This window comes from Moschus berezovskii, chromosome 4 (assembly GCF_049115385.1).
Source record: "Moschus berezovskii isolate FMDL1 chromosome 4, NW_MosBer_1.0, whole genome shotgun sequence".
Taxonomy (NCBI): domain Eukaryota; kingdom Metazoa; phylum Chordata; class Mammalia; order Artiodactyla; family Moschidae; genus Moschus; species Moschus berezovskii.
Window position 1 is genome coordinate 27,129,201 of NC_142463.1, and position 26,191 is coordinate 27,155,391.

At 43.3% G+C, this 26,191-nt stretch overlaps 1 protein-coding gene across 2 annotated transcripts in view; it reads right to left on the bottom strand.

Annotated features, from left to right (window-relative positions):
• Positions 1–3,968: 3,968 nt before the first annotated feature.
• ORC1 (origin recognition complex subunit 1) overlaps positions 3,969–26,191 on the bottom strand; it is a 37,006-nt gene continuing 14,783 nt past the window's right edge. For both annotated transcript variants that reach the window (XM_055404019.2, XM_088835305.1), the window contains exons 7-18: positions 24,860–25,229; positions 23,642–23,749; positions 22,225–22,420; positions 15,731–15,828; positions 14,720–14,821; positions 14,149–14,320; positions 13,347–13,454; positions 12,948–13,097; positions 12,158–12,277; positions 7,289–7,458; positions 5,949–6,036; positions 3,969–4,164 (exon numbers count right to left, since the gene is read on the bottom strand). In XM_055404019.2, coding sequence (XP_055259994.2) covers positions 3,970–4,164; positions 5,949–6,036; positions 7,289–7,458; positions 12,158–12,277; positions 12,948–13,097; positions 13,347–13,454; positions 14,149–14,320; positions 14,720–14,821; positions 15,731–15,828; positions 22,225–22,420; positions 23,642–23,749; positions 24,860–25,229 — 1,877 coding nt within the window. In that variant the 3' untranslated portion in view covers position 3,969. The remainder of the gene's footprint in view (positions 4,165–5,948; positions 6,037–7,288; positions 7,459–12,157; positions 12,278–12,947; positions 13,098–13,346; positions 13,455–14,148; positions 14,321–14,719; positions 14,822–15,730; positions 15,829–22,224; positions 22,421–23,641; positions 23,750–24,859; positions 25,230–26,191) is intronic.

A 26,191-nucleotide genomic window follows, 5' to 3' on the forward strand; every position in this document is an offset into this window, starting at 1 on the left:
GTTGGCAAAGTAATGTCTCTGCTTTTTAATATGCTATCTAGGCTAGTCATAACTTTCCTTCTAAGGAGTAAGCGTCTGTAAATTTCATGGCTGCACTCAGCATCCACAGTGATTTTGGAGCCCCAAAAAATAAAGTCTGACACTGTTTCCACTGTTTCCCTATCTATTTCCCATGAAGTGATGGGATCAGTACTCATTGCACCTCTTTATAAAGTCACATCAGACAGTTTTTCTTACTCTCCTACCCTGCAAGCCAATGTAATGTAAGGGTGGGTTGGGGGAGAGAAGCTACCACCTGCTGCTGCTGCTGCTGCTAAGTCACTTCAGTCGTGTCCGACTCTGCGACCCCATAGATAGAAGACCACCAGGCTCCCCCATCCCTGGGATTCTCCAGGCAAGAACACTGGAGTGGGTTGCCATTTCCTTCTCCAATGTGTGAAAGTGAAGTCGCTCAGTCGTGTCCGACCCTTAGCGACCCCACCGACTGCAGCCTACCAGGCTCCTCCATCCATGGGATTTTCCAGGCAAGAGTACTGGAGTGGCTTGCCATTGCCTTGGAACCTTGCAAATCGTTTCCTCCTGCCTGTTTCCTAAACTTCTGAATTATCTTCCCGTTTCCTTGGACAAAGAGCTTTTCCACCTCCTTCTTTTTGGTGATTTCTCCGAGGAAAAGACTGTCTTTACTATTTTTATAGTTTAAAACCCCAGCTTTTCTTCTTGGCATACCGTTTGGTATGCACGATCTTAGTTCCTTGATCAGGGATCCATCCAGTACCTCTGCAATGGAAGTGCAGTCTTAAGCACTGAACCATCAGGGAATCCCCCATCTTTATTGTTTTAAAATGGAAATTTCAGGGAATCCCCTGGTGGTTCAGAGGTTAAGGCTCTCACTGCAGAGGGTCCAGGTTTGGTGCCGCAACCAAGATCCCACAAGCCACACGAGGTAGCCAAGAAAAAGTGTTGTAAGTAAATAAAGTGGAAATTTCACTCCCATATTTCTTTTCACTAAATTTGAAACGGTTTCTATTTCTTGTGTGAGTTAAATACATGGGCACTTCCCTCAAGTTTGAGAAATATAGTTGAAGCCACCTGTCCACCTCTCATGTTGCAACCCCTTCCCAAACAGATATCCACTCTCCTGATTTTGGTCTTTATTATTCCTGAGCATTACTATTGCTAGTAGACATATTGTACTATGTACGTTCAGTTCAGTTGCTCAGTTGTGTCCGACTCTCTGCGACCCCATGAATCACAGCACGCCAGGCCTCCCTGTCCATCACCAACTCCCGGAGTTCACTCAAACTCATGTCTACAGAGTCGGTGATGCCATCCAGCCATCTCATTCTCTGTCGTCCCCGTCTCCTCCCGCCCCCAACCTTTCCTAGCATCAGAGTCTTTTCCAGTGAGTCAACTCGTCCCATGAGGTGGCCAAAGTATTGCAGTTTCAGCTTTAGCATCAGTCCTTCCAATGAACACCCAGGATTGATCTCCTTTAGAATGGACTGGTTGGATCTCCTTGCAGTCCAAGGTACTCTCAAGAGTCTTCTCCAACACCACAGTTCAAAAGCATCAGTTCTTCGGTGATCAGCTTTCTTCACAGTCCAACTCTCACCCTGTATGCAGGTCAGGAAGCAACAGACAGAACTGTACATGGAACAACAGACTGGTTCCAAATAGGAAAAGGAGTACGTCAAGGCTGTATATTGTCACCTTGCTTATTTAACTTATATGCAGAGTACATCATGAGGAACGCTGGGCTGGAAGAAGCACAAGCTGGAATCAAGATTGCCGGGAGAAATATCAATAACCTCAGATATGCAGATGACACTACCCTTATGGCAGAAAGTGAAGAGGAACTCAAAAGCCTCTTGATCAAAGTGAAAGAGGAGAGTGAAAAGGTTGGCTTGAAGCTCAACATTCAGAAAACAAAGATCATGGCATCTGGTCCCATCACTTCATGGGAAATAGATGGAAAAACACTGGAAACAGTGTCAGACTTTATTTGTTTGGGCTCCAAAATCACTGCAGATGCTGACTGCAGCCATGAAATTAAAAGACGCTTACTCCTTGGAAGGAGAGTTATGACCAACCTTGATAGTATTGAAAAGCAGAGACGTTACTTTGCCAACCATGTGGTGCACATCCTTAAATTGCCCCATAGTTTTTTTTTGCGTTAACATTGTATCGTTATCGTTGCCTGCACATATTTTTCCTTAACTCCTTTTTATACTCAACCTTGGTTTTAAGCTTCATCCATTGATCTTTTCATTTCTGTATGGTATCTCATAGTATGAAAATAATTCACTTTTCCAGTGGCTTGCCATTACAGTGCTATGGGTGTTCTTATACATTTCTTGTGTATATGTATGTTTCTCTAGGGTGTATTTCTAGCAGTGGAATTGCTGGCTAATAGGATTTTATAGACTAAATATTACCAAATCATCTCCAATGCAGTTGTCCTAGTTTATTACATCAATGAGGCATTGGGGTTCTAACTGTTCCATATCACCATGGAAAGATTTTTTAATAGATATGAAAGTGTTTTAACTTGCAGGCGTCTTTTACTGTTTCTAATTTGTTGGCCATTCATGTTTCTTATTCTGTGGATGCCTTATTTACCCATTTCCCTTTTTCTTATTGTAAAATACTTTATTCTGATACTGACCCTTAGTCCATTACATGCAGTTGTGAATATATGCATGTGTATTAGTTGCAGATGTTATATTTCACTCTGCCTTATCATGATTCTCCTAAGAATAAGGACATTCTTCTACACAACCACAATAATTTGTCACACTCATAAAACTTGACATTTACGTAGTCCTATTACCTAATATGAATATAGCCGATAATAATGCTTTTAACTGTATTAATGTCTTAAATCCGTGACCCAATCAAAGTCCTTACTTCTACTTAGCTGTTTAGCTCTTTTTATTAGGTAACTTTTGATCTAATTTCTATTTTTTATTAGGTAAATTTTGATCTAATTTTTTTAGCAGTAGGTTCACAGCAAACATTTCTGGCAGGACTATGACATGGATGATGTGTTTTCCTCAGTACCTGACATGAGGTTTTAAGATGTCAGTTTGTTCAGTTGTTGGTTTATCAGAATTAACTTCCAAAGTTATACAAAAAACGCTACCAAGATTTTAATCAGAATTTATTTATATTTAGATTATTAACTGAGATTAATTTAATTATCTCTTTATTATTAATAGATTTATTCCTAGGTTCCTTAATTTCTTGTGCCATCTAAGTAATTTTTAAATATTTTTTTATGATAGATGGTACCTTTTTAAAAATTCCATTTTCTAGTTATTTGTTGCTAGGGATTGTTTATTACTCATATTATTTCCAACAGTTCTTTTTTATACACTATGTTATGCTCACATTGTTCAAAAGTTAAAAGAAACATAATGACATACAGTGAAAGTCTTCCTCTAACCCTGAAGGTAGCCATCTCAGAGGCAACCAATATAATTAATTCCTTACTCTCCCGGAACTATATTTTTAAAAAACAATATTTATTTATTTGGCTGTAATGGATCTTACATGTAGGATCTAGTTTCTCGACCAGGGATCAAATCCAGGGCCCCCGCATTGGGACCACAGAGTCTTAGCCACTGAACCAACATGGAAGTCCCCTGGAACTATTTTATATAGATACAGTAATTGTGTGCATGTATTTATAGACATGGTATGTTACCATTAAATAAATGGCAGGGCTACTAACAGAAATAAAAGCCAGAGAGAGGGCCTACTGTAGGAAGGATAGTATGTGGTTTTATAATTTGATATTTATAATGACTGTAAAACTTCCCAAACACCCCAGAAAAAGTAAATGATTTAATGGAAAATCCCAAAATACGTGACAGCCATTTCCATTCTTTGCTACAATGATTCCATGTGCTTAGAAAAAAGAAATAGGGCTCCTTAAAAACAGATCACAGTCCTTCCTTGTGAAGCCCTTCACTCCTCTTTCAGAGCATACAGCACATCATCCTGGCTGACGTTGAGCCGCACCCGAAGGAGCACGTCATTCCTGCTAGGCTCCACGAGGAGGAGACGGCAGGCACCCAGGCGAGAGCACACCGCCATTGTCTCCGACATAGTGGGGTACGGGAAGCCCTCCATCCTGCATAGCGCCACGTGTTGAATGTATACCTAGAAACAAAAAGCAAACCTGAGGTCAGCTAGTCAGAAAGGTAGTCCTGGGTCTGTATAAAATCATTATTTCTCCTTTTGGGAAACTGAGACACTTCTTTTCCAGGATACTCAGGACCCCAGAAGGGAACCAAGGGGTGCCCCACTGGGATGAAAAGGCAGGGACAGAATGTAGTATTGGCCTCAAGATCAGAAAATAGCAGATCTGAACCCTGGTTCTACCAATTACCTAAATAAGCAAACTGGGCCAGTTATTTCCCTTTTTAAGCTTCAGTTTTATCTATTAAATATATGATATTCCTCATGAGTTAATAGATATGAAATGCCTAGTAACTGTCACAGCTGTACAAACAGTTCTCATCTCCAGGGGCTGATGGTTCTAATTGAGATTGTCATAATTCAAGTCAAATTTTGCTATATGGGCATTTTTCCTTGGCAGCAACAGTGAGCAGGTGCCAAGGTATGGCCCTTGGAAAAGTCAAAAGTCCACAGAGAATACAGGACACTCTGCAGAAGAGCTGTCTCAGGCTTTAGAAAACCAGTAGCAGGCAAGACATGATTAGCAACTAAATATTTAAAAATAGAATTTAGGACTTCCCTGGTGGTCCAGGGAAGAGTCCACCTGCCAATGCAGGGGACATGGGTTCAATCACTGGTTCAGAAAGATTCCCCATGCCACAGGGCAGCTAAGCCCATGCACCGCAACTACTGAGCCTGCAAACCTAGAGCCTGTGCTCTGCAACAGAAGAAGCTACCACAATGAGGAGCCCGAGCACGCAACAGAGTAGCCCCTGCTCACTGCGAGAGAAAACCCAAGAGTAGCAACAAAGATCCAGAGCAGCCAAACATAAATGAAGAAAAGCTGGAAGGAAATGTTTCCTGACTTCTCTATTTATCTAAAACATGCTCATACACCCAGATTCAAACTGCTGGGTATATACTCAAACATCTTTGATAATTCATCTTCAAAGGCAGCCCAGTACCTATGCACACCAGTTTCAAACAAACCTCACCTCCGCCAGTGCCTAGCAGCCAACTGGTGCAGACCAGGGGAATCTGACTGTTTAATTAAAACAAAGCATAGCGAAGGCCTGAGGCAGGTGTTGATGCGATGTGATTTCTGCCCAAGGCTCTGAATGTCAAAGTGAAGAAATTCAGTGAAGCACAGGTAAATGGCAGGGGTAACTATGACTCTCTTAAGATAGCCAAAATGCCTTGTCATCTAATGAGTGACTCACATGAATGGATGAAAGAGATTCCCACTGTCTCTACCTACTATCCATCGAAACCACAGCCAAGGGAATGGGCTTGGCAGAATCAGCGGGGAAAGAAGAGCCTATTGAACTTGACTCTAGTATGACAAGGGGAAGAGACATGAGAGGTGTAGAATAAGTGGGAGGCCCCGGTTCACTAAGGCATGAGCCCTAATGATTCCTTTACTTGATATAATTGAAATTATGCTCAGAGTGTTTGGACTGGTCTTTGTGATTTGTTTTTAAACAAGGCTCATTCTGAGAGCCATGCCTCCCACTATACCATAAGCTGTATTGAGGCAGTAACTTTTGTTCATCTGTGACTCTCCCACTCGCATAAAAGTATCTGGCACATAGTAAAGCTTCAATCTCATATGCAGAAATCATTTGCTATAGGTCTCTTCTCATGCAATTCAATATTGTTTTTTATTTTCAATATACCAGCTCAATAAAAATGAGCTGGTTTGATATTCCCATGTATTTTAAAGGCACCAGACCAAATCTAGGATTTTTGAAAAACAGATCAGTCACCTGTTGAAATGTTGCTTCCTCCAGTCCTGATCGACGGAACTCTGCAAGGATGGCTCTCAGGAAGCTCTGTTCCATAACGGAGGAATTTCTTGAAGAAAATGAGGAAATGTGAATTCTCCAAAGTGGCTGCACAGTAAGTCCCCCACATGTGAACCTTCAAAGATACGGACGTACATCTGGTTCCAGAAAGGAACCGGAACCTGTGCCGCCAACCTCAGGGTGAGGAAAGTGGCAGCTTGCCCTCCGTATCCTATTGCTGATGGTCCTTCAGCTCTACCATCTCCCACCTCCTCTCCCTACTCTAGTCAGGAACTCTTCTTGCCTGTTCACTGGTTGCCAGCTCCTGTATGCCAGGTGTTGAACTGTACAATATACTTTTGTAAGATGAAAAAATGTTTTCCTTATTTTGTGTTGTTGTTTTTTATGCATTACTTATGTGAAAATATTATAAACCTATTACAGTACAGTACTATATAGCCAATTGTGTTAGTTGGGTATCTAGGCTAATTTCGTTGGACTTATGAATGCACTCTCAGAATGGAATTCATTTGTATGTAGGGGACTTCCTGTACCACCAACCTGGAGAAAAGTCAAATAAAGATATTCTATGTCTTTAGAGAAGAGACAGGAAAAAACTTGTAACTGTTTCTTCCTATGTTCCTATATTATTTGGCAAGGATTCCCCTTCCCCCCACAAAGTCTCAAAATGATATGAAAAATACCACTTCGGAAGTGTGGGAACACAGCAAATATATCTGGACATGTACCAGCACTCCCATTACATGGCTGAGTACATCATTCAAAGTTAGAGAATAGCTGCTGCTGCTGCTAAGTCACTTCAGTCGTATCCGACTCTGTGTGACCCCATAGACGGCAGCCCACCAGGCTCCCCCATCCCTGGGAATCTCCAGGCAAGAACACTGGAGTGGGTTGCCATTTCCTTCTCCAGTGCATGAAAGTGAAAAGTGAAAGTGAAGTCGCTCAGTCATGTCAGACTCACAGCGACCCCATGGACTGCAGCCTACCAGGCTCCTCCATCCATGGGATTTTCCAGGCAAGAGTACTGGAGTGGTTTGCCATTGCCTTCTCCGAGAGAATAGCTACTTCAGTCTTATTTCCACAGCACTTTACTTCATAAACACCTACAGTGTAACTCAATATATCATACTAGGATTACATTTCTGTCTCTCTGACTAGACTATGCCCCTTAAGAAACAGAACAGCATTGTCAGTAAATGTAGGTTGAATGAGTAAAAGCTTTGAAAGGAAAACATGCTTCCACGGCCCTCTTCAGTGGTCCTCCGAGGGAGGTTGAGAGTCAGGAGGCAGAAGGGTCTTACTTGATGGCAGTGATATATGATGATGAAAACATCTCATCTATGGCTTCTAGTAAATGGGTTGTAGTGACCAGGCCAGGGGAGTCAGGCTTCTGGCAGGAGAACTCACAGATCTCTGCTGCACGCCTACAAATGTCCAGGCAGCGTCGTGCATCTCCAGAGAGGGCTGCTACCTACAAGAGGCAATATTTTATTCCTTGAGATCCCCTTGTCATCTCAACCCATGAGAAAAACCAACTGATTCTGTGTTCAGCTAAAAAGGAAAGGTAGGGGGACTTTCCTGGTGGTCCAGTGGTTAAGACTTCACCTTCTGATGCATGGGGTGAGTGTTCGATCCCTGGTCAGGGAGTTAAGATCCCACATACCTCTTGGGCATGGAACAGAAGCAACATTGCAACAAATTCAATAAAGACGAATGGACTTAAGCCTGAAATTAAGTACTTAGCCCTTGCTGGGAACCTGGTGGGAGCCCAGGTACACTGTAAATTATTATACTGTGTCTGGAACTAGTCCACACCTTTGTCTTGGCTTTACAGATAATTCCAGAATGGAAAAGGCAGAAATTCTCAGCTGTATTTAATAATAGAGAAATGAAGAAATCTACAAGAAGAGACCCTTGGCCCAAGATTATTATTGAACCAACTGGAAAAACAAGGGTCTGTTCCTTGCATAAAGAGAAAAAGCCAAGACACTGTAAGTGGAGCCTATTTTGCCACAGCCTGAGGCTCAGAGCATGTGGTGAATTTTGGAAACCACCTGGCTAATGGCTAAATGAACCAGAATCAAGAGGGAATGAAGTCATGAACCTGGAGGACCCAGAGGAATCCGTGAGTAGATGAATCAGACCAATCCCCCATGCCAACGGCTGTGCTTTTGTGCCTGCCCTTCCACGTGCACTGGGGAGGGGCTCCTGGGCTCCCTTCACAGGGAAGCCTAGACTCTCTCCCGAGGTGACACGGGAGGGCACTTGCATTGTAAATTGCACTGAGGGAACTCCTGGACTCAGCACTGTCTGCAGGGACCTGTTTCTGTATTCCCAGTGCTTGCCAGCAACGCCGTCATTTGCTGAACAACCACTGCAGGCGATGACATCCTGTCTGATGGTATCCCAAAATAACTATTTTCTAACAAAATTATACAACATCAGGTTTAAAAAAGCAAACTGTAGGGATCTCTCTGGTGGTCCAGTGGCTAAAACTCTGTGGTCCCAGTGCAGGGAGCCTGGGGTTCCATCTCTGGTCGGGGAACTAGATCCCACATGCCACAACTCAGTGTTCACATGTTGCAACTAAAGATCCTGTGTGCTACACAACCAAATAAACAAATACTGAAACAAATAAAAATAAAGTGATAAGATTAAAAAATAGAAAAGCAAATTATATAGGTATACACATATACACCAAACTAGGACATTAAAAAGAGTTATTTCTGGGAAGAGGGATTATAGGAGTGTTTATATGTTTTCTATTTCTGTTTTCAGAATTCAATTATAAGACACTCAAAGTACTTTTGGGTCACTTTTCCAGTGACTCAAGACAGAAATATGAACAGCAGTGTATATTATTCCCTCCTTCTGATCCCCCATATTCAGCTGGTGAGGATGTCCTGGCGGTGTTTCCTCCCTATCTTTCCTCCTTCCCTCATGTGAAGCAGCGCCATACAGTGGATAATAGCAGGGACTCAAGGGCTGCTGCAGAGGCCTAGAATCAGAGTGAGCAGGGGACCCTGGGAAGCAAGAAAACACCCAAAGCAGTTCCCCCACCAAGGGCATGAGTCTTGGTGACCATAAGCACTCTTTGACTGCTGCTGGTGTGAGGGAGTCAAAAGAAAAAGCTGGGGCCCCCAAACATGGAATCTGAGAAGATCCTGCATAAACTTGGGGTCCAAACACCACCACACCCCCAGTATGAGGGTGAGTGAGAGACTTCATGCAGAGGGATGGCAAGAAAAATGGCCGGTGTGACTTTGGTATTCAGGGGTTTAAGGGGGAAAAAACCCTGAGTCTTTGCAACCACAGCTCTCATGTGGATCTGCAGTCCAAATTTACAGTGTCTCCTAAAAACTCTCAGTGGAGAATTCTGTTTAAAAATGGCACCAGTTGGCAGTGCCCCTTGGTAACTGACAGAAGCACAAAATGAACTAAATGAATTCAAGTCCAACCCAGGCCTCAATCACCTTCCAGATAAAGCTCTAAGGAGCAAAACACAAAAAACAAGGAAACAAGGCCATGCAGAAATGGCCTTGTTTATGGAAGTAAACTCACAAAGACGTCAGATATCATAACTACAATATAGGTATGTTTCTTTTTATGTTAAGAAACAAAAGAAAGGTTTGAAATTACAGGCAAGAGTTCTGGATAAAAACAGCAGCCAAATTTGAAGCCTTCTGAAACATTAGGGCAGCAGTGGTTGACTCAGCTGACTGTAGAAAGCCCAGTCCTAAATCAGTAGTGAGGAATCCAAGAACAAACCTAGAGCTACACTAAAAGTCTTCAAAACACTCAAACTGTTAGTGGTACTGGAACAGGGGGTAAAGGGGGAACTTGTCTAAAAGGAGGAGGACTGGTTGAAAGTTAAGAAACTGATGCCCTAGATTCAGTTCAGTTCAGTCGCTCAGTCGTGTCCGACTCTCCGTGACCCCATGAATCACAGCACGCCAGGCCTCCCTGTCCATCACCAACTCCCAGAGTTCACTCAAACTCATGTCCACAGAGTCGGTGATGCCATCCAGCCATCTCATCCTCGGTCGTCCCCTTCTCCTCCCGCCCCCAATCTTTCCCAGCATCAGAGTCTTTTCCAGTGAGTCAACTCGTTGCATGAGGTGGCCTGAGTATTGCAGTTTCAGTTTTAGCATCAGTCCTTCCAATGAACACCCAGGATTGATCTCCTTTAGAATGGACTGGTTGGAGGAGTCAGCAAACTGGCCTTCCACATGTTTTTGTAAATAAAGTTTTACTGGAACACAGCTTTGCACATTTGCTTACGTGGCTGCTTTCACAATATAAGGGCAGGACTGAATAGTGGTAACAGACCATTATGGCCCACAAACCCTAAAACATTTACTACTGGCCATTCACAAAAGAAGTTTGCTGACCCTTGCCTAGGCCTCCCCTCCATTTCATGCTGTTGGGTGAACATTAGAGCAACTGAGGGCTCTGTGAAACAATGTTATGCCTTGGTAATTTGTGCTGTTTCCATAAAACTCTGCCCTGGAGATTATCCCACTTATACTATGGCAGGAGACCAGAAATTTATTCTCAAGGAAAGATAAAAAGTTTATAGACCTGGAACACTAGCAATTGTTGCAAAGAAAGGGATGTCCCTTACTAAATATAGACAGCTGAAGAATTGATGCTTTTGAACTGTGGTGCTGGAGAAGACTCTTGAGAGTCCCTTGGACTGCAAGGAGATTCAACCAGTCCATTCTGAAGGAGATCGATCCTGGGTGTTCATTGGAAGGACTGATGCTAAAGCTGAAACTCCAATACTTTGGCCACTGAACTGGATATGCATACTGAATTTGAAGACCTTCACCCTCCCTGACTCCAGCCCACCGCCCCTGGTCAAAGGAAGAAAACCTCAAATAAGTAGGATGGTACATAAAAGGACCATTCAGAGGGGGAAAAAGAACTTTTATAAACTGTATGACTGCAGGGGTAGAACTGATGCTTTTGAACTGTGGTGTTGGAGAAGACTCTTGAGAGTCCCTTGGACAGCAAGGAGATCAAACCAGTCAATCCTAAAAGAAATCAGTCCTTAATATTCATTGGAAGGACTGATGCTGAAGCTCCAATACTTTGGCCACCTGATGTGAAGAACTGACTCACTGGAAAAGACCCTGATGCTGGGAAAGATTGAAAGCAGGAGGAGAAGGGGACAACAGAGGATGAGATGGTTCGATGGCATCACTGATGTGATGGACCTGAGTTTGAGCAAACTCTGGGAATTGGTGATGGACAAGGAAGCCTGGTGTGCTGCAGGCCATGAGTTCACCAAGAGTAAGGACACAACTGAGCAACTGAACTGAACTGAGGGGTGGAGAAACTCTATCCAATAGAGGGGTTAGAGAGTAACTTTGAGGTTCTCTCTCCTGGAAAGCATAACTTGGAGATAAATACCATATCTGGCTCCCCGCTGACCCTAATACTTGATAGAATGCTCAGCCCTGAGCATGTGTTATAGACATGTGTTGCTGCTATAACCATTCAGAATTCACATGGTTTCTGGCAAGAAACTAGAAATAAGTTTACAATTCTTTTAAGTGCTGAAATACAGTGGCTGTGTGGTTTCTTTCGTTCAGCCCCAGGTACACATTTAACCTGCTTTGTTCCTCAGCAGCCTCGGAGAACTCTTAGTGGAATCTCAGTTGGCATTCTCCCAGTGGGCTTCAAGTGGGAGAATGCCACACGTCATATCCACCACAGAGCACGCACCCTGCTCGGCTCATTACAGACATGGTCTCATTTAATTCCCACAATGACCCTATGACATAGCTATTATTATTCCCATTTTTCAGAAGGAACCTGGAACCCAGAAGTTTTAAAGTAACTTTTCTATAACTTGACACATACGTATTAGTGTTCAAACCAGGTCTGTCTACCTCATTGACTATGTTGCTCTTCCAATCATACAAAACACTCTGAATCAATTAATCTTCGTTTATACTCATCATACTCAGAGCCTTTTAATAATTAATCATACAATAAGAAGCTTAAGGAATTTTTCAGAATTTTGTTTCTATTTTCTGGTATTTGTTTTTACAGGACTTCCTAATTTTTTCTTCACCTCCAGAGCACCCAGCCTAGAGTCTGACATGGGCAGGTAGTCAACAAACACGGTCAGTGTGGCTAGGGGCTCCCCAAAGGCGACTTACCTTCCTGGCTACCAGCTGGATGGCATCATCCTCAAAAGCCTTTACATGTCTGAGTCTGGACACGAGGATCTGCTGCAGCTGGCTGTGAGTATAGGGCTGGAAGGACATCCTGGTTAGACCCTGGGGAGTCAAGACGACAGAGGAACAAGTTCATGAATTTCCTACTCGGACAGTCCTGGTGGAAAACCACTTGCAAATTCCCCAAACCAAGTCTCAGATAACAATTTACACATTTCATCCCAGGACTACCACTGCTTCCAGCTCCTTTTGTTACTGACAATGCCCCGTGGGACCCTGTAGGGCAGTAGTTCTCAACGATTTTTTCATTTAGTTTAAAAGAAACTTTTATTCTACCGGAATCATTTACTAGTAGATCTGAGCAGAGGTGCTCTCATTAGAGCTAGAGGGAGGATCTTTGGCTCTACAACATCAGCTGAGCTGGTTTCATTTCTGCTGAACCACAAGGTCCACAAGGCCAGGCCTCTGCCCTGTTCACTGCCGTATTCCGTGCATCTAACACTGCCTGCCAAGGGGTAAACACTTAAATATTTTTAAAAATAATTAAACCTTTAGTGCTGTGCAGTTTGACTGCAGAGGTAGTAGAACCCCAAGAAGACACATTTGCAGAAAACCATGCAATGGTGACATATTCTAATGTAGAAATTATCAGAATTTCAGAAGTCACATTTCTTATTTTTCCCCATCTATTTTAGATTCCTATGTATTCATTTTTGCAGAACTCCTTGGCCCAGCTTATGGGACTATAAGAATAGCTCGAGAATGGCCCTACCAGTCGGCTGGACACCCGATTCATCATGATGCGCTCTGGCAGATCCATGGTGTTAGCAATGGTCAGGACCACAAGGCGGGCCTCCTTGTGAGTGGGCCAGTCAAAGAGATTGTACATCACGTCTTGTTTCTGAGTCCACAGAAGGTCAAGCTGCAGGAAACGGAAAGAGACGCAGGGTCAACCACAGAGAATGAGCTGGGACCCCAGAGAGAAGCTGGTTACCGCTGCTTTAGCAGCATGAGCCCTCAGTTCACACCTCCTGAGCAGCAAGGGTGTCAATGGACACATGCCCCTCCCCACCAGAGAATGTGCCCAAGTGAAGGAGAAGGGAGCCAGCACTTCCCTCCTGCCTTGTATCTGCCCCTGAACATCAGTCAAGAGTCACTCCAGTCCTCTCACCTCGTCCACAAGCAGCACGGTGGTTTCCTGAGAGGACCCTTGAGCGCAGAATCGCTTAGCCAGCAGTTCTGCTGCGTGGTTAGCTGTTGCCTTTTTACCTGTCAGCTTCTGCAGTGAGGGGGGAAAAGAATGGGAGTGGTACACTATAAGGATTTGACTCCCCTTTTAAGAGTTTAAAGTTAAATCTGCCTATAGAGGAAGCTAATTAGCCTGAGGACTTCAGTATCCTACCCTCTGCCTTCCACCGGGAGGAGAAGAGAAGGCCACAAGAGACATAAATGGTGTCTGAAATGCACACGAGCCACAGGCCAATCCCAGAAGCCCCTCCAGAATCATCACTGCGTGACTGGACATTACTTGTTCCAGGACTGCAGCTAGGGAGTCAAGGAGTGAGACTCAAAAGTCCAGCCTTCTCTTCTCGAGTTTCCTGCTGTGCCTGCTATAGACAAAGGGTTTTCACCCTCCCGGTAAGTACTAGCTGCCAGAGTTCAAGGTCCTTGAGGGCATGAATTCTGCCTTCTTTGCCCTTTCTACTGCTACACACGGCAAGCTGAAAACATTATATGCACAAAACTAAGTAAACCTTTCCCTTTTCATGTGCCACCCAGAAACTATATTTTCCAAAAAGCCCAAATCGAATTCCCTGGCAATCCAGTGGCTGAGACTCTCTGCACTTTCACTGCTGAGGGCCTGGGTTGAATCCCTGGTTGGGGAACTAGCATCCCACAAGCTGCTTGACCAAAAAAAAAACACCCCAAACCAAAAGTAAATAAACCAAGAAAGCCCAACCAGCTCTGCTCACCTGCAAGATTTGCACATAGACTTGGTGGGGTTCTGTCAGCTTCATGCCATTGACCTCAATGTATTGAAAGGGAGGAATATCATTGGCTTGGGCTGCCTGCTGCAGGCAACGTATCACCTCGTGCACAGTGGCAGTCTTCCCTGTCCCAGGGACCCCGGAGATATACATGCACCTGGGGCAAGAGAAGACCACGGGCTAGGTCGGTGTAGCTGCATCACACTGTCATCAGTTGTGAGTATGAGAATGTATGCTGAAGGAAGCACAGAGACCCCTGAAATGTGGAGGTGGGAGGAGTAAGGGTCATTACTGGAAGCTGATTAGAGCAGGACCTGTTTATATACAGTCACTCATTCCATAAGCAACGCTGTATGCAAAATGCCTCCCCAAAAAGGCCAGTTATTTTCTGTGTAAGACGAAATTTCTATAGAAATACTCTGATAACAAAAGCTGCTTCAGCAATGAGCTTGCCTGCTTTTCCAACACTAGGGAAAGACTGCTTGGTTGAACTGCACCTATGGTGGTGCACTAGCGGGGGCCTCCTGACCATTCTGTCTCCCTCAACACAACTCACCCTCCAGTGTGGTCAAGGAGTTTGCTTTCCACAAAGTTGTAAATGTCTTGGAATTCCTGTTCCCGACAGGGAAGAGACTCTGGTACAGCAGAAACATGCAGCCTACAGTGGTGGTAAAGGAGGGAAAAGGACATTCGAAACAATTTACTATCGACTCCATAATAAAGGAAAAGACTTATCTATAGTTTCTACTGGAAACCTTAATCACAAATCCACGGGAATGCCTTCATTCTTAAACCTCTTCATTTGGCACTTCTCCACACAAATTACCCAGCTCAGTGGTTCTAATCAAGAGTACGTATTACGTGGGAGCTTTCTGAGATCATGTGGGTGGACTTCATCGCACATGAGATTATGATTCAGCTGATTTCTGGCAGGATCTAGGCTTACCTATTTTTAAAAAGTCCCCACAAAGCTCTAAAACATACTGTAACTGAGAAGCAGTGTCATGAGCTTCCATCCCTGAGAAAGGGGTAGCAGTGCACTGCAGACTCCTCCCAGAACGTGTCCATGGTAGTTCACTCAGACACTGCTTGAGAGGTTTCTCCTTTCTAAACATGCGCCTTCATTTTACCCTCTACCTTTACTATATACTGGGCTTCCCTGATGGCTCAGTTGGTAGAGAATCCACCTGCAATGCAGGAGACCCCGGTTTGATCCCTGGGTTGGGAAGATCTGCTGGAGAAGGGATAGGCTACCCACTCCAGTATTCTTGGGCTTCCCTGGTGGATCAGCTGGTAAAGAATCTGCCTGCAGTGCGGGAGACCTGGGTTCGATCCCTGGGTTGGGAAGATCCCCTGGAGAAGGGAAAGGCTACCCACTCCAGTATTCTGGCCGAGAGAATTCCATGGACTGTATAGTCCATGGGGTGGCAAAGAGTCGGACACAAGTGAGCGACTTTTACTTTGTCTGTTATTATATACACAATGACTACAAAGTACTGCCAGTTCACATGAATAAAAGCAGAGGTCTCCTTCGGCCTATCTGTAAGGGGCCCCAGGGTGGCGTCACCTTAGCCGGGCCTCCTCCAGCATGTTGGTGGGCTCCTGGGCAGCCAGATTTCGGCTGCGGATCCGGGGCGTGGCATCACGTGGTGTTCTGGGCTCAGGCTGTGTTCAAAAGAGGGAAATTTAGATAATCAACAAGGACTTACTGTACAACACAGGGAACTCTATTTAATATTCTGTAATAACCTAAATGGGAAAAGAGTCTGAAAAACCGTGGCTCTATGTATATGTATAAAACTGAATCACTTTGCTGTACACCTGAAACTAACAGCACTGTACATCACCAATACTCCAAAATAAAGATTTTTAATAGAGAGAGAACGTATTTTAGAAGGGAAAAAGAAAGCAAACTCCATCCAGGATGCATCAGCAAATCTGATTTGTGATGATCTGATAAAAGGAAGAGAGTCAATTGCTCTTAGTTTCTTCCTGTATAAAGTACCAAGATTCTCCCTTTCTCCCCTCACATTACACATATATTTTGTTCACAGTAAAAACAATTTCTTATTTCTAACTTACATATAGTATTAGGATCTGAAAACACTGTCAGTCTGACTCAATGAAACTATGAGCCATGCCATGTGGGGCCACACAAGACAGACGGGTCAGAGTGGAGAGTTCGGACAGAATGTGGGCCACTGGAGAAGGGAATGGCAAACCACTTCAGTATTCTTGCCTTGAGAACCCCATGAACAGTATGAAAAGGCAAAAAAATAGGACACTGGAAGGTGAACTCCCCATGTCGGTAGATGCCCAATATGCTACTGGAGATCAGTGGAGAAATAACTCCAGAAAGAATGAAGAGACGGAGCCAAAGCAAAAACAACACCCAGTTGTGGATGTGACTGGTGATGGAAGTAAAGTCTGATGCAGTAAAGAACAATATTGCATAGGAACCTGGAATGTTAGATCCATGAATCAAGGCAAATTGGAAGTGGTCAAACAGAAGATGGCAAGAGTGAACATTGACATTTTAGGAATCAGTGAACTAAAATGGACTGAATGGGTGAATTTAACTCAGATGACCATTATATCTACTACTGTGGGCAGGAATCAATAAAAGAAATGGAGTAGTCATCATGGTCAACAAAAGAGTCCAAAATGCAGTACTTGGATGCAATCTCAAAAATGACAGAATGATCTCTGTTCGTTTCTAAGGCAAACCATTCAGTATCACAGTAATCCAAGCCTATGGCCTGACCAGTAATGCTGAAGTTGAATGGTTCTATGAACCTGCAAGACCTTCTAGAGCTAACACCCCAAAAAAATGTCCTTTTCATTATGGGAGTAGAATGCAAAAGTAGGAAGTCAAGGAATACCTGGAGTAACAGGCAAATTTGGCCATGGAGTACAGAATGAAGCAGGGCAAAGGCTAACAAAGTTCTGCCAAGAGAATGTACTCGTCATAGCAAACACCCTCTTCCAACAACACAAGAGAAGACTCTACACATGGATATCACCAGATGGTCAATAATGAAATCAGATTTTTTATATTCCTTGCAGGCAAAGATGGAGAAGTTCTATACAGTCAACAAAAACAAGACCGGGGGAGCTGACTGTGGCTCAGATCATGAGCTCCTTATTGCCAAATTCAAACTTACATTGAAAAAAGTAGGGAAAACCACTAGACCATTCAGATATGACCTAAATCAAATCCCTTATGATTATACAGTGGAAGTGAGAAATAGATTTAAGGGACTAGATCTGATAGACAGAGTGCCTGAATAACTATGGATGGAGGTTCGTGGCATTGTACAGGAGGCAGGGATCAAGACCATCCCCAAGAAAAAGAAATGCAAAATGGTTGTCTGAGGAGGCCTTACAAATAGCTGTGAAAAGAAGAGAAGCGAAAGGCTAAGGACAAAAGTAAAGATATACCCATTTGAATACAGAGTTCTAAAGAATAGCCAGAGAGATAAGAAAGCCTTCCTCAGTGATCAATGCAAAGAAATGCAGGAAAACAATAGAATGGGAAAGACTAGATATTTCTTCAAGAAAAGTAGAGATACCAAGGGAACATTTCCTGCAAAAAAGGGCTCGATAAAGGACAGAAATGGTATGGACCTAACAGAAGCAGAAGATATTAAGAAGAGGTGGCAAGAATACACAGAAGAACTGTACAAAAAAGATCTTTATGACCCAGATAATCACAATGGTATGATCACTCACCGAGAGTCTACATCCTGGAATGCGAAGTCAAGTAGGCCTTAGGAAGCATCACTACAAACGAAGCTAGTGGAGGTGATGGAATTCCAGCTGAGCTATTTCAAATCCTAAAAGATAATGCTGTGAAAACATTGCACTCAATATGCTGGCAAATTTGGAAATGCAGCAGTGGACACAGGGCTGGAAAAGTTCAGTATTCATTCCAATCCCAAAGAAAGGCAATGCCAAAGAATGCTCAAATAATTATCATGTTAGATGGAGAAGGAAATGGCAACCCACTCCAGTGTTCTTGACTGGAGAATCCCAGGGACGGCAGATCCTGGTGGGCTGCTGTCTATGGGGTCACACAGAGTCGGACACAACTGAAGCGACTTAGCAGCAGTAGCAGTAGCAGCAACATGCTAGTAAAGGAACGCTCAAAATTCTCCAAGCCAGGCTTCAACAGTACGTGAACCATGAACTTACAGATGTTCGAGCTGGATTTAGAAAAGGCAGAGGAACCAGATATCAAATTGCCAACATCCACTGGATCACTGAAAAAGCAAGAGAGTTCCAGAGAAACATCTGCTTTATTAACTATTCCAAAGCCTTTGACTGTGTGGATCACAACAAACTGTGGAAAATTCTTTAAGAGATGGGAATACCAGATCATTATACCTGTCTCTTAAGAAATCTGTATGCAGGTCATGAAGCAACTGGACATGGAAAAACAGACTGGTTCCAAATCGGGAAAGGAGTACATTAAGGCTGTATATTGTCACCCTGCTTCTTTAACTTATATGCAGAGTCCATCATGAGAAACACTGGGCTGGATGAAGCACAAGCTGGAATCAAGATTCCTGGGAGAAATATCAATAACCTCAGATATGCAGATGACACCACCCTTATGGCAGAAAGTGAAGAGGAATTAAAAAGCCTCTTGATGAAAGTGAAAGAGGAGAGTGAAAAAGTTGGCTTAAAGCTCAACATTCAGAAAACTAAGATCATGGCATCCAGTCCCATTACTTCATGGCAAATAGATGGGAAACAGTGGAAACAGTGGCAGACTTTATTTTGGGGGGCTCCAAAATCACTGCAGATGCTGACTGCAGCCATGAAATTAAAAGACGCTTGTTCCTTGGAAGAAAAGTTATGACCAAAATGAGACAGCATATTAAAAAGAAGAGACATTATTACTTTGCCAACAAAGGTCCATTTAGTCAAGGCTATGGTTTTTCCAGTATCCATGTATGGATGTGAGAGTTGGACTATAAAAAAAGCTGAGCGCCGAAGAATTGATGCTTTTAAACTGTGGTGTTGGAGAAGACTCTTGAGAGTCCCTTGGGCTGCAAGGATATCCAACCAGTCCATCCTAAAGGAAATCAGTCCTGAATCTTCCATTGCAAGGACTGATGCTGAAGCTCTAATACTTTGGCCACCTGACGCGAAGAGCTGACTCATTTGAAAAGACCCTGATGCTGGGAAAGATTGAAAGTGGGAGGAAAAGGGGACGTCAGAGGATGAGATGGTTGGATGGCATCACCAACTCAATGGACATGTGCTTGAGTAGAGTCTGGGAGTTGGTGAGGTACAGGGAGGCCTGGCGTGCTGCAGTCCATGGGGTCACAAAGAGTCAGACACGACTGAGTGACTGAACTGAACTGAACTGACGAAGGAGTGAATAAAAGTACAGATTATATACTTTTTCAAATAAACTTATCTTAAAAGAAAGACAAATATTAAGAAATCCTAAATACTCTGCCCCAATACAGGGTAGAGTAGAAGGCATAAACTAGGTTTGATTCATAAGATCCTCCTCTATTCCACCCCTGTGAGTTGCATTTACTGATTAAAATTTTAAAAATCATCCCTAAAAAAAAAGACTCTCCTTTAGACTTTTTTGAAAATATGGCCAACCCTTAGTTCAGAATTTTCACAATTCACTACATAGTACCCAAAGAAACCTTGCCAGAGTTTTCCACTCCAGACCCCAGGGTCACTGTTCAGCTTAGGCCAACAGCCCTATTTTACCATTCTGTTCCTTGCCACTGGCTCACTACAGCAGGCCTGCTACCCAGCAGTATCCATAGGGTTTTCACAAAGCACTCCCTTTTGTGGTGGCATTTCACCTACCAACCCTCTGCTTCCAGCCAAGATATAAAGTGACCATCTCTGGCCTTTTCTCAAAAGCAGAGAAGCACTTAAGACTCAAATTAGCTTTACATCTATTCAGTTCAGTTCAGTCGCTCAGTCATGATCGACTCTTTGCGACCCTATGAATCACAGCACGCCAGGCCTCCCTGTCCATCACCAACTCCCGGAGTTCACTCAAACTCATGTCCACAGAGTCGGTGATGCCATCCAGCCATCTCACTCTCTGTTGTCCCCTTCTTCTCCCGCCCCCAATCCTTCCCAGCATCAGAGTCTTTTCCAGTGAGTCAACTCGTCGCATGAGGTGGCCAAAGTATTGCAGTTTCAGCTTTAGCATCAGTCCTTCCAATGAACACCCAGGATTGATCTCCTTGCAGTCCAAGGGACTCTCAAGAGTCTTCTCCAACACCACAGTTCAAAAGCATCAATTCTTGGACGATCAGCTTTCTTCATAGTCCAACTCTCACATCCATACATGACCACTGGAAAAACCATAGCCTTGACCAGACGGACCTTTGTTGGCAAAGTAATGTCTCTGCTTTTTAATATGCTATCTAGATTGGTCATAGAGCAGTCTCTCAGAGCCATCTGAGATGCTGCCTTCCGGGCTGCAGTTCTCATTTTGCCCCAAATAAAACTTACAACTCTCAAGTTGTACATCTTTTTTTGGTTGACACTTATGGCGACCACGAAGGGACCCAGAGTGGACTTCCTTCCTTCGACTGGACTCCAAGAGGAACCAGAGCTTTGGTACCAACAGCGGCCCCGTGTGCCCATCTGCCTCCTCAGGGAGTGCACAAATTTGGGTTTAATATAGCAGAAGGCAATGGCACCCCACTCCACTACTCTTGCCTGGAGAATCCCATGGACGGAGGAGCCTGGTGGACTGCAGTCCATGCGGTCGCATAGATTCGGACATGACTGAGCGACTTCACTTTCACTTTTCACTTTCATGCACTGGAGAAGTAAATGGCGATCCACTCCAGTATTCTTGCCTGGAGAATCCCAGGGACAGGGGAGCCTGGTGGGCTGCCTTCTATGGAGTCGCACAGAGTTGGACACAAGTGAAGCGACTCAGCAGCAGCAGCAGATTGGTCATAACTTTCCTTCCAACAGGAAAATAGTAACAAAACCTTGTTGAGAAGGTATTTTTTTAAAAAGGCTGTCCTCTGACCTTTATTATGCCCCCCACACCCTAAATCCATTCTTCTGGGCTGGACTCAGAAAATGGAATCAATCCAGAGCTATTCCCTTATATAAGATTGCCTGGTCTCCAAAGGTGATCTACTGCAGAGGTCCCCAACCTCCAGGATCTAATGCCTGATGACTGGAGGTGGGGCTTACATAATAATAATAGAAATAAAGTGCACAATAAATCTGATGTGCCTGAATCATTCCTAAATCCACACACCCCCTCCCCCAACCCAGTCCATGGAAAAACTCTCTTCCAGGAAACCAGTCCATGGTGCCAAAAAGGTTGGGGGCTGCTGAATTAGATTTCTTTCCCTAAAGGTCTTTTGTTGACTTCAACCTAAGCTCAATCACATTTTTCTTGATATGGAGATATGGAGAAATGGAGTCCATTCTATATTTTTCTTGATATAGAAAGTCTCCTAATTAGGCATTTCTAAATTGCTCTAAGGAACAAGATGCTTCATGAAGAAAAGTTTCTTAATATACTAATAGTCTCCTGGAAGGTCACAATAACATAAGTTAAAGGCCCTGAGAAGTCATGTGACAATGAAACCAATTTAACTTTGCTTAATCCAAACATTTTTCAAACATATCTGAACACGGTAGGACCCTCTTTTCTCAATAGCTTTCAATGTTCTGCTCAGTTTCACACAAAGCAGACAGACATCCCCATTTTCAGTCCTAGGGTTCACTTAGAATCTTTCCTCCATGAATACACAAGGCACACTACTCAATATTCTGTAATACTCTATATGGGAAAAGAATCTGAAAAAGAACTGATATATGTATAGCTGAATCAACGGGCTATACACCTGAAACACACTGTAAATCCACTACACCCTCCCCCGCTCAGAAAAGAAGCTTTCCTCTATGAATATTCCAAGTGGCATAGTTTTGAATTTGAGAGAAATGTTCTCAAAATCAAGCTGTTACTAATTGTGTGACTTCAGACATCACAATTTCTAAAAGAGAGGAGCTTCACTGGCAATAAAACTAAAAGAACCTTACAGTTTTCTTTGGTGTCTTGGAGGGGGTCTGTAAGGATGTCTTCATGGAAGAGTGTAGGTTCCTGGACACACTGTTGCATGTTCTCCTTGGAAGTGGGGGTGTGGAAGCCTCTTCCTCCTCACTGTCACAATCTGAAATCTCAGCTGCTGGCAGAAACTCTTCATCATTTTGGTCACTCTTGCTGTTACCTAAAAACCTAAACAGCAGGACACGTTATTTTCTGATATTCAGTGTGTAAAGTCTAAATAAGAAGCTGCTAACAGGTCAGTGTGGATGTGAGTATTGCAGTCTCTCCTGCAACTGCGCAATATCAGATGTGCTCCAGTTCTTGGGCCCTTGCTCCTGAGAAGCTCTGCTAAGGGCTTTATTTATATCATTTCATTAAACCCATCAACAACTTTGTGACTTGTATATTACTTTTCCCATTTTACAGATGAGGAATCCACGGCTTAGAAAGGTTAAGTAATCTTCCCAAGGTTACACCGATAGTATTAGGTTGGTGCAAAAGTAACTTCAGTTTTGCATTGGTGAACTATGCTGTTTGATATTGTAATAATTCTTAAATACCTGTGGTTATGCTATACATCATCTTAATGCGTATTTGTTGCTTCATGTTTTTTTGCTAATGACATTACTTGCTGTTTATTTTATATTTATTTTAGACTAGGGAAATGATGTTAGACAAAAGGCAAATTCAAGCAATTTTCTTATTCGAGTTCAAAATGGGTTGTAAAGCAGCAGAGACAACTTACAGTATCAACAACGCATTTGGCCCAGGAACTGCTAACCAACATACAATGCAGTGGTGGTTCAAGAAGTTTTGCAAAGGAGCAAAAGTCTTGAAGATGAGGAGCGCAGTGGCTGGTCATTAGAAGTTGAGAATGACCAATTGAGAGGATCATCAAGGCTGAAAGTGTTACTTGCTCAGTCGTGTCCAACTCTTTGCGACCCCATGGACTGTAGCCTATCAGGCTCCTCCATCCATGGGATTTTCCAGGCAAGAGTACTGGAGTGGGTTGCCATTTCCTTCTCCAGGAGATCTTACCAACCCAGGGATCGAACCCGGGTCTCCCGCATAGCAGGCAGACGCTTTACTGTCTGAGTCACCAGGGAAGCCCATAAATGACAAAGCCTAGGTTCAAATCCAAGTCTACCAGAATCAAAGTTCATGTTCTTAGGCATCCTACTAACAGTCTTGCTGGGTGTGATGATTATGGGGCCCTGGGAGACATCTAAGCCCAGGGAAGTGTTTCTTGTCCCTTTCAAACTATGATATTTATGTGAAATTAACACAATTCCAGACATACTAGGTAAAGGTAAATTTCAATGGATTAGCAAATAACAAACAAGAAATGTTAAGAGCATTTAAGAAATAGGATTATAGATTTCACAGATGGCAGTGAAGGAGCAGTCTTACCTAAGCTGCTGCCTAATCCGATTCAAAGTCAAGAGAGAACTCTTCCTGCGGATACGGATACGGGAAGTAGAGGGAGCTTCATCCTGAACTTCTGGCTTTTTACCCTCCCTGCAAGATATCACAGTAAGATTACGGAAAGTGGTTTTGGGTGCCAGCTATCAGCAGCAGGACTGGAAGTGAGTCAGGTAGCCTGACAGGCTCCTATTCTTTTGGCAGCTACTCTGGAAGGAGCTAAGCAAAATTTGCCAAAAAGTTTATAATGCAAGTTTGAATCAAACCCAGAGATTAAAGTTTGCCAAATGCTTATCATTTAAATTAGACTCATCCCCCAACTAGAAATCAGGATATATTAATACTAATTCTACACAGAGTTGCTTATTCTTTTTAAATTTCTGATGTATCTATAATTTACTATCCACTCAGGGTTACTAGCAATGCAGGTATACTCTCAATGCAAAGCATTTATCAAGAAATCTAGGTAAAGGACTTTACTGGAAGTCCAGTGGTTAAGACTGCCTTCCAATGCAGAGGGTGCAAGTTTGATAAAGCCAGATTTGATCCCTGGTTGGTGAACTAAGATGCCATATACCTTGGGGCTAAAAATCCAAAACTTAAACAGAAGCAATACTGTAACAAATTCAACAAAGACATTAACAATGGTCCACATTAAAAAAAAAAGGAAACCAAATAAAATCAGAAAAGCCAGGTGCTAGAGTTTCTGAGCAGGAAACACTGAAATTTCAGGATTGTCACATCTGTACAGCCCATTATGTACAGACAATGCCCAGTGTTAAAGTTCAGAGTTGTTCTAGATGCATTATCTTCTTGTATTTTATGTATTTGAAAATGGTTTCCAGTTTAAAAAAAAAAAAAAAGAAACTAAGAAAATCACTGTTAAAATGTGGTAAAAAGCCAAGCAAGTAATGAAATCTAAGACTGTGAAGCAATTCAGGTCTGGGAATTATCTTCTGGAGCAGCAATCCCCAAAGGACAGCTGGGTATACCAGAGTCTCCTAAGAGTGTCTCAAAAATCCAGATTCCTGGGCTCAACACTTGGAGACTGATTCACTACATCTGGGAGAGGCTCAGAAATCTGGATTTTAGAAAAGCTGGTGATTCTATGACACAGACAGATTCACTGGCTGTGACCCACACATTTCGCATCATGTGAAGGATCTTGATTTGCTCTGTGAGAGGCAGGCTAACATCCCCAGTCACCTTCTTTCGATGTATTCTGGTTTCAGAATCACAGAAGGCACCCTCGAGGATTTCTGTCCCCCGCTGGTAGGACTAAGTGTTCTTTCTTCACTAGTCTCTGTTGTTTTCAAAGCTGGGACTCGAGTTCTCAGGATCATGCCATGATCAGGTGAAGTCTTCTTGGCATCTTTGGTACAGGAGTGTTGAATCTCTCCAGTTTTCTCTGGGGCTTTCAGAGCTGGAGATGAGGTCTGAGAACCATCAGAGAGAGACCTCTTTGAAGGTGACATGATCTCAGAGAAGGCCACTTTCCGTTTCATTCTTCCAGGAGAATCCAATGAGGCACACGAAGTTGCCTGGGAAATCCTTGTGGGAGGAGTCCTAGGGAAACCTAAGTTCAAGAGAAATCACCATAGACAGTGTGTGAATTTTATAATAAGCACTGTACAGATCGCTAATCTCTTTGGAGATAAATTCTTTCACTGAGTGATACAAAGACATGAATTATCCATATTTGGAATTCTTCTATACTTTCTTTTCCCAGGTCAGGCAGCTCTTAATATTTTTAGTCTCTCTCTTAAATTCTATGGGTAATTTTGCTAGCTGGAACAGTTAAATCAGCAACAGTTATATCAGCCTTCATAGATAAATGTTCAAACATCAGGTTTTCCATGAAGTAATCTCCCAGAACAGTTGTTCTGAACCAGGGTGATACCGCACATCCTCAAGCCCCATTCAACCCCATCTGAAATGTATTCCAATGGCTCTGTTGAGGAACACCAAGGCCTTCCATTTTTTCTTAACCCAGGTTATACCAGTGGAGAGATGGATCCTGCAGGTAATCAACTGGGCTTTGAGAGTACACAGAACCACATTTGGATCTCTTCCAATTTCATCACGATCAAAGGCATCAAGAACCTGGACATTCATTCATAGACGAATAGTTCATCAATTGAGCTGTTAAAGTGGCAAGGTATATACCAGGTGCTAGGAGACAAAAGTTGAATGAGACTCAATCCTGGTTCCCATCCATAAGATACTCTAGTCTAACAGGGCAGATGAGATGCATAAATGTCTGTAATATCAAGTTTAATAATGATCCTAAAGCATCTAGTGCTAATAGGGCTTCCCAAATGGCTCTAATGGTCAACAACCGGCCTGCCAATGCAGGAGACCATAAGAGATGTGGATTCGATCCCTGGGTCAGGAAGATCCCCTGCAGGAGGGCCTGGCAAGCCACTCCAGTATTCTTGCCTGGAGAATCCACTGGACAGAGAGGCCTGGCAGGCTACAGTCCATAGGGTCGCAGAGCATCGGACACGAATAAAGCAACTTAGCTCGCATGCACACTAA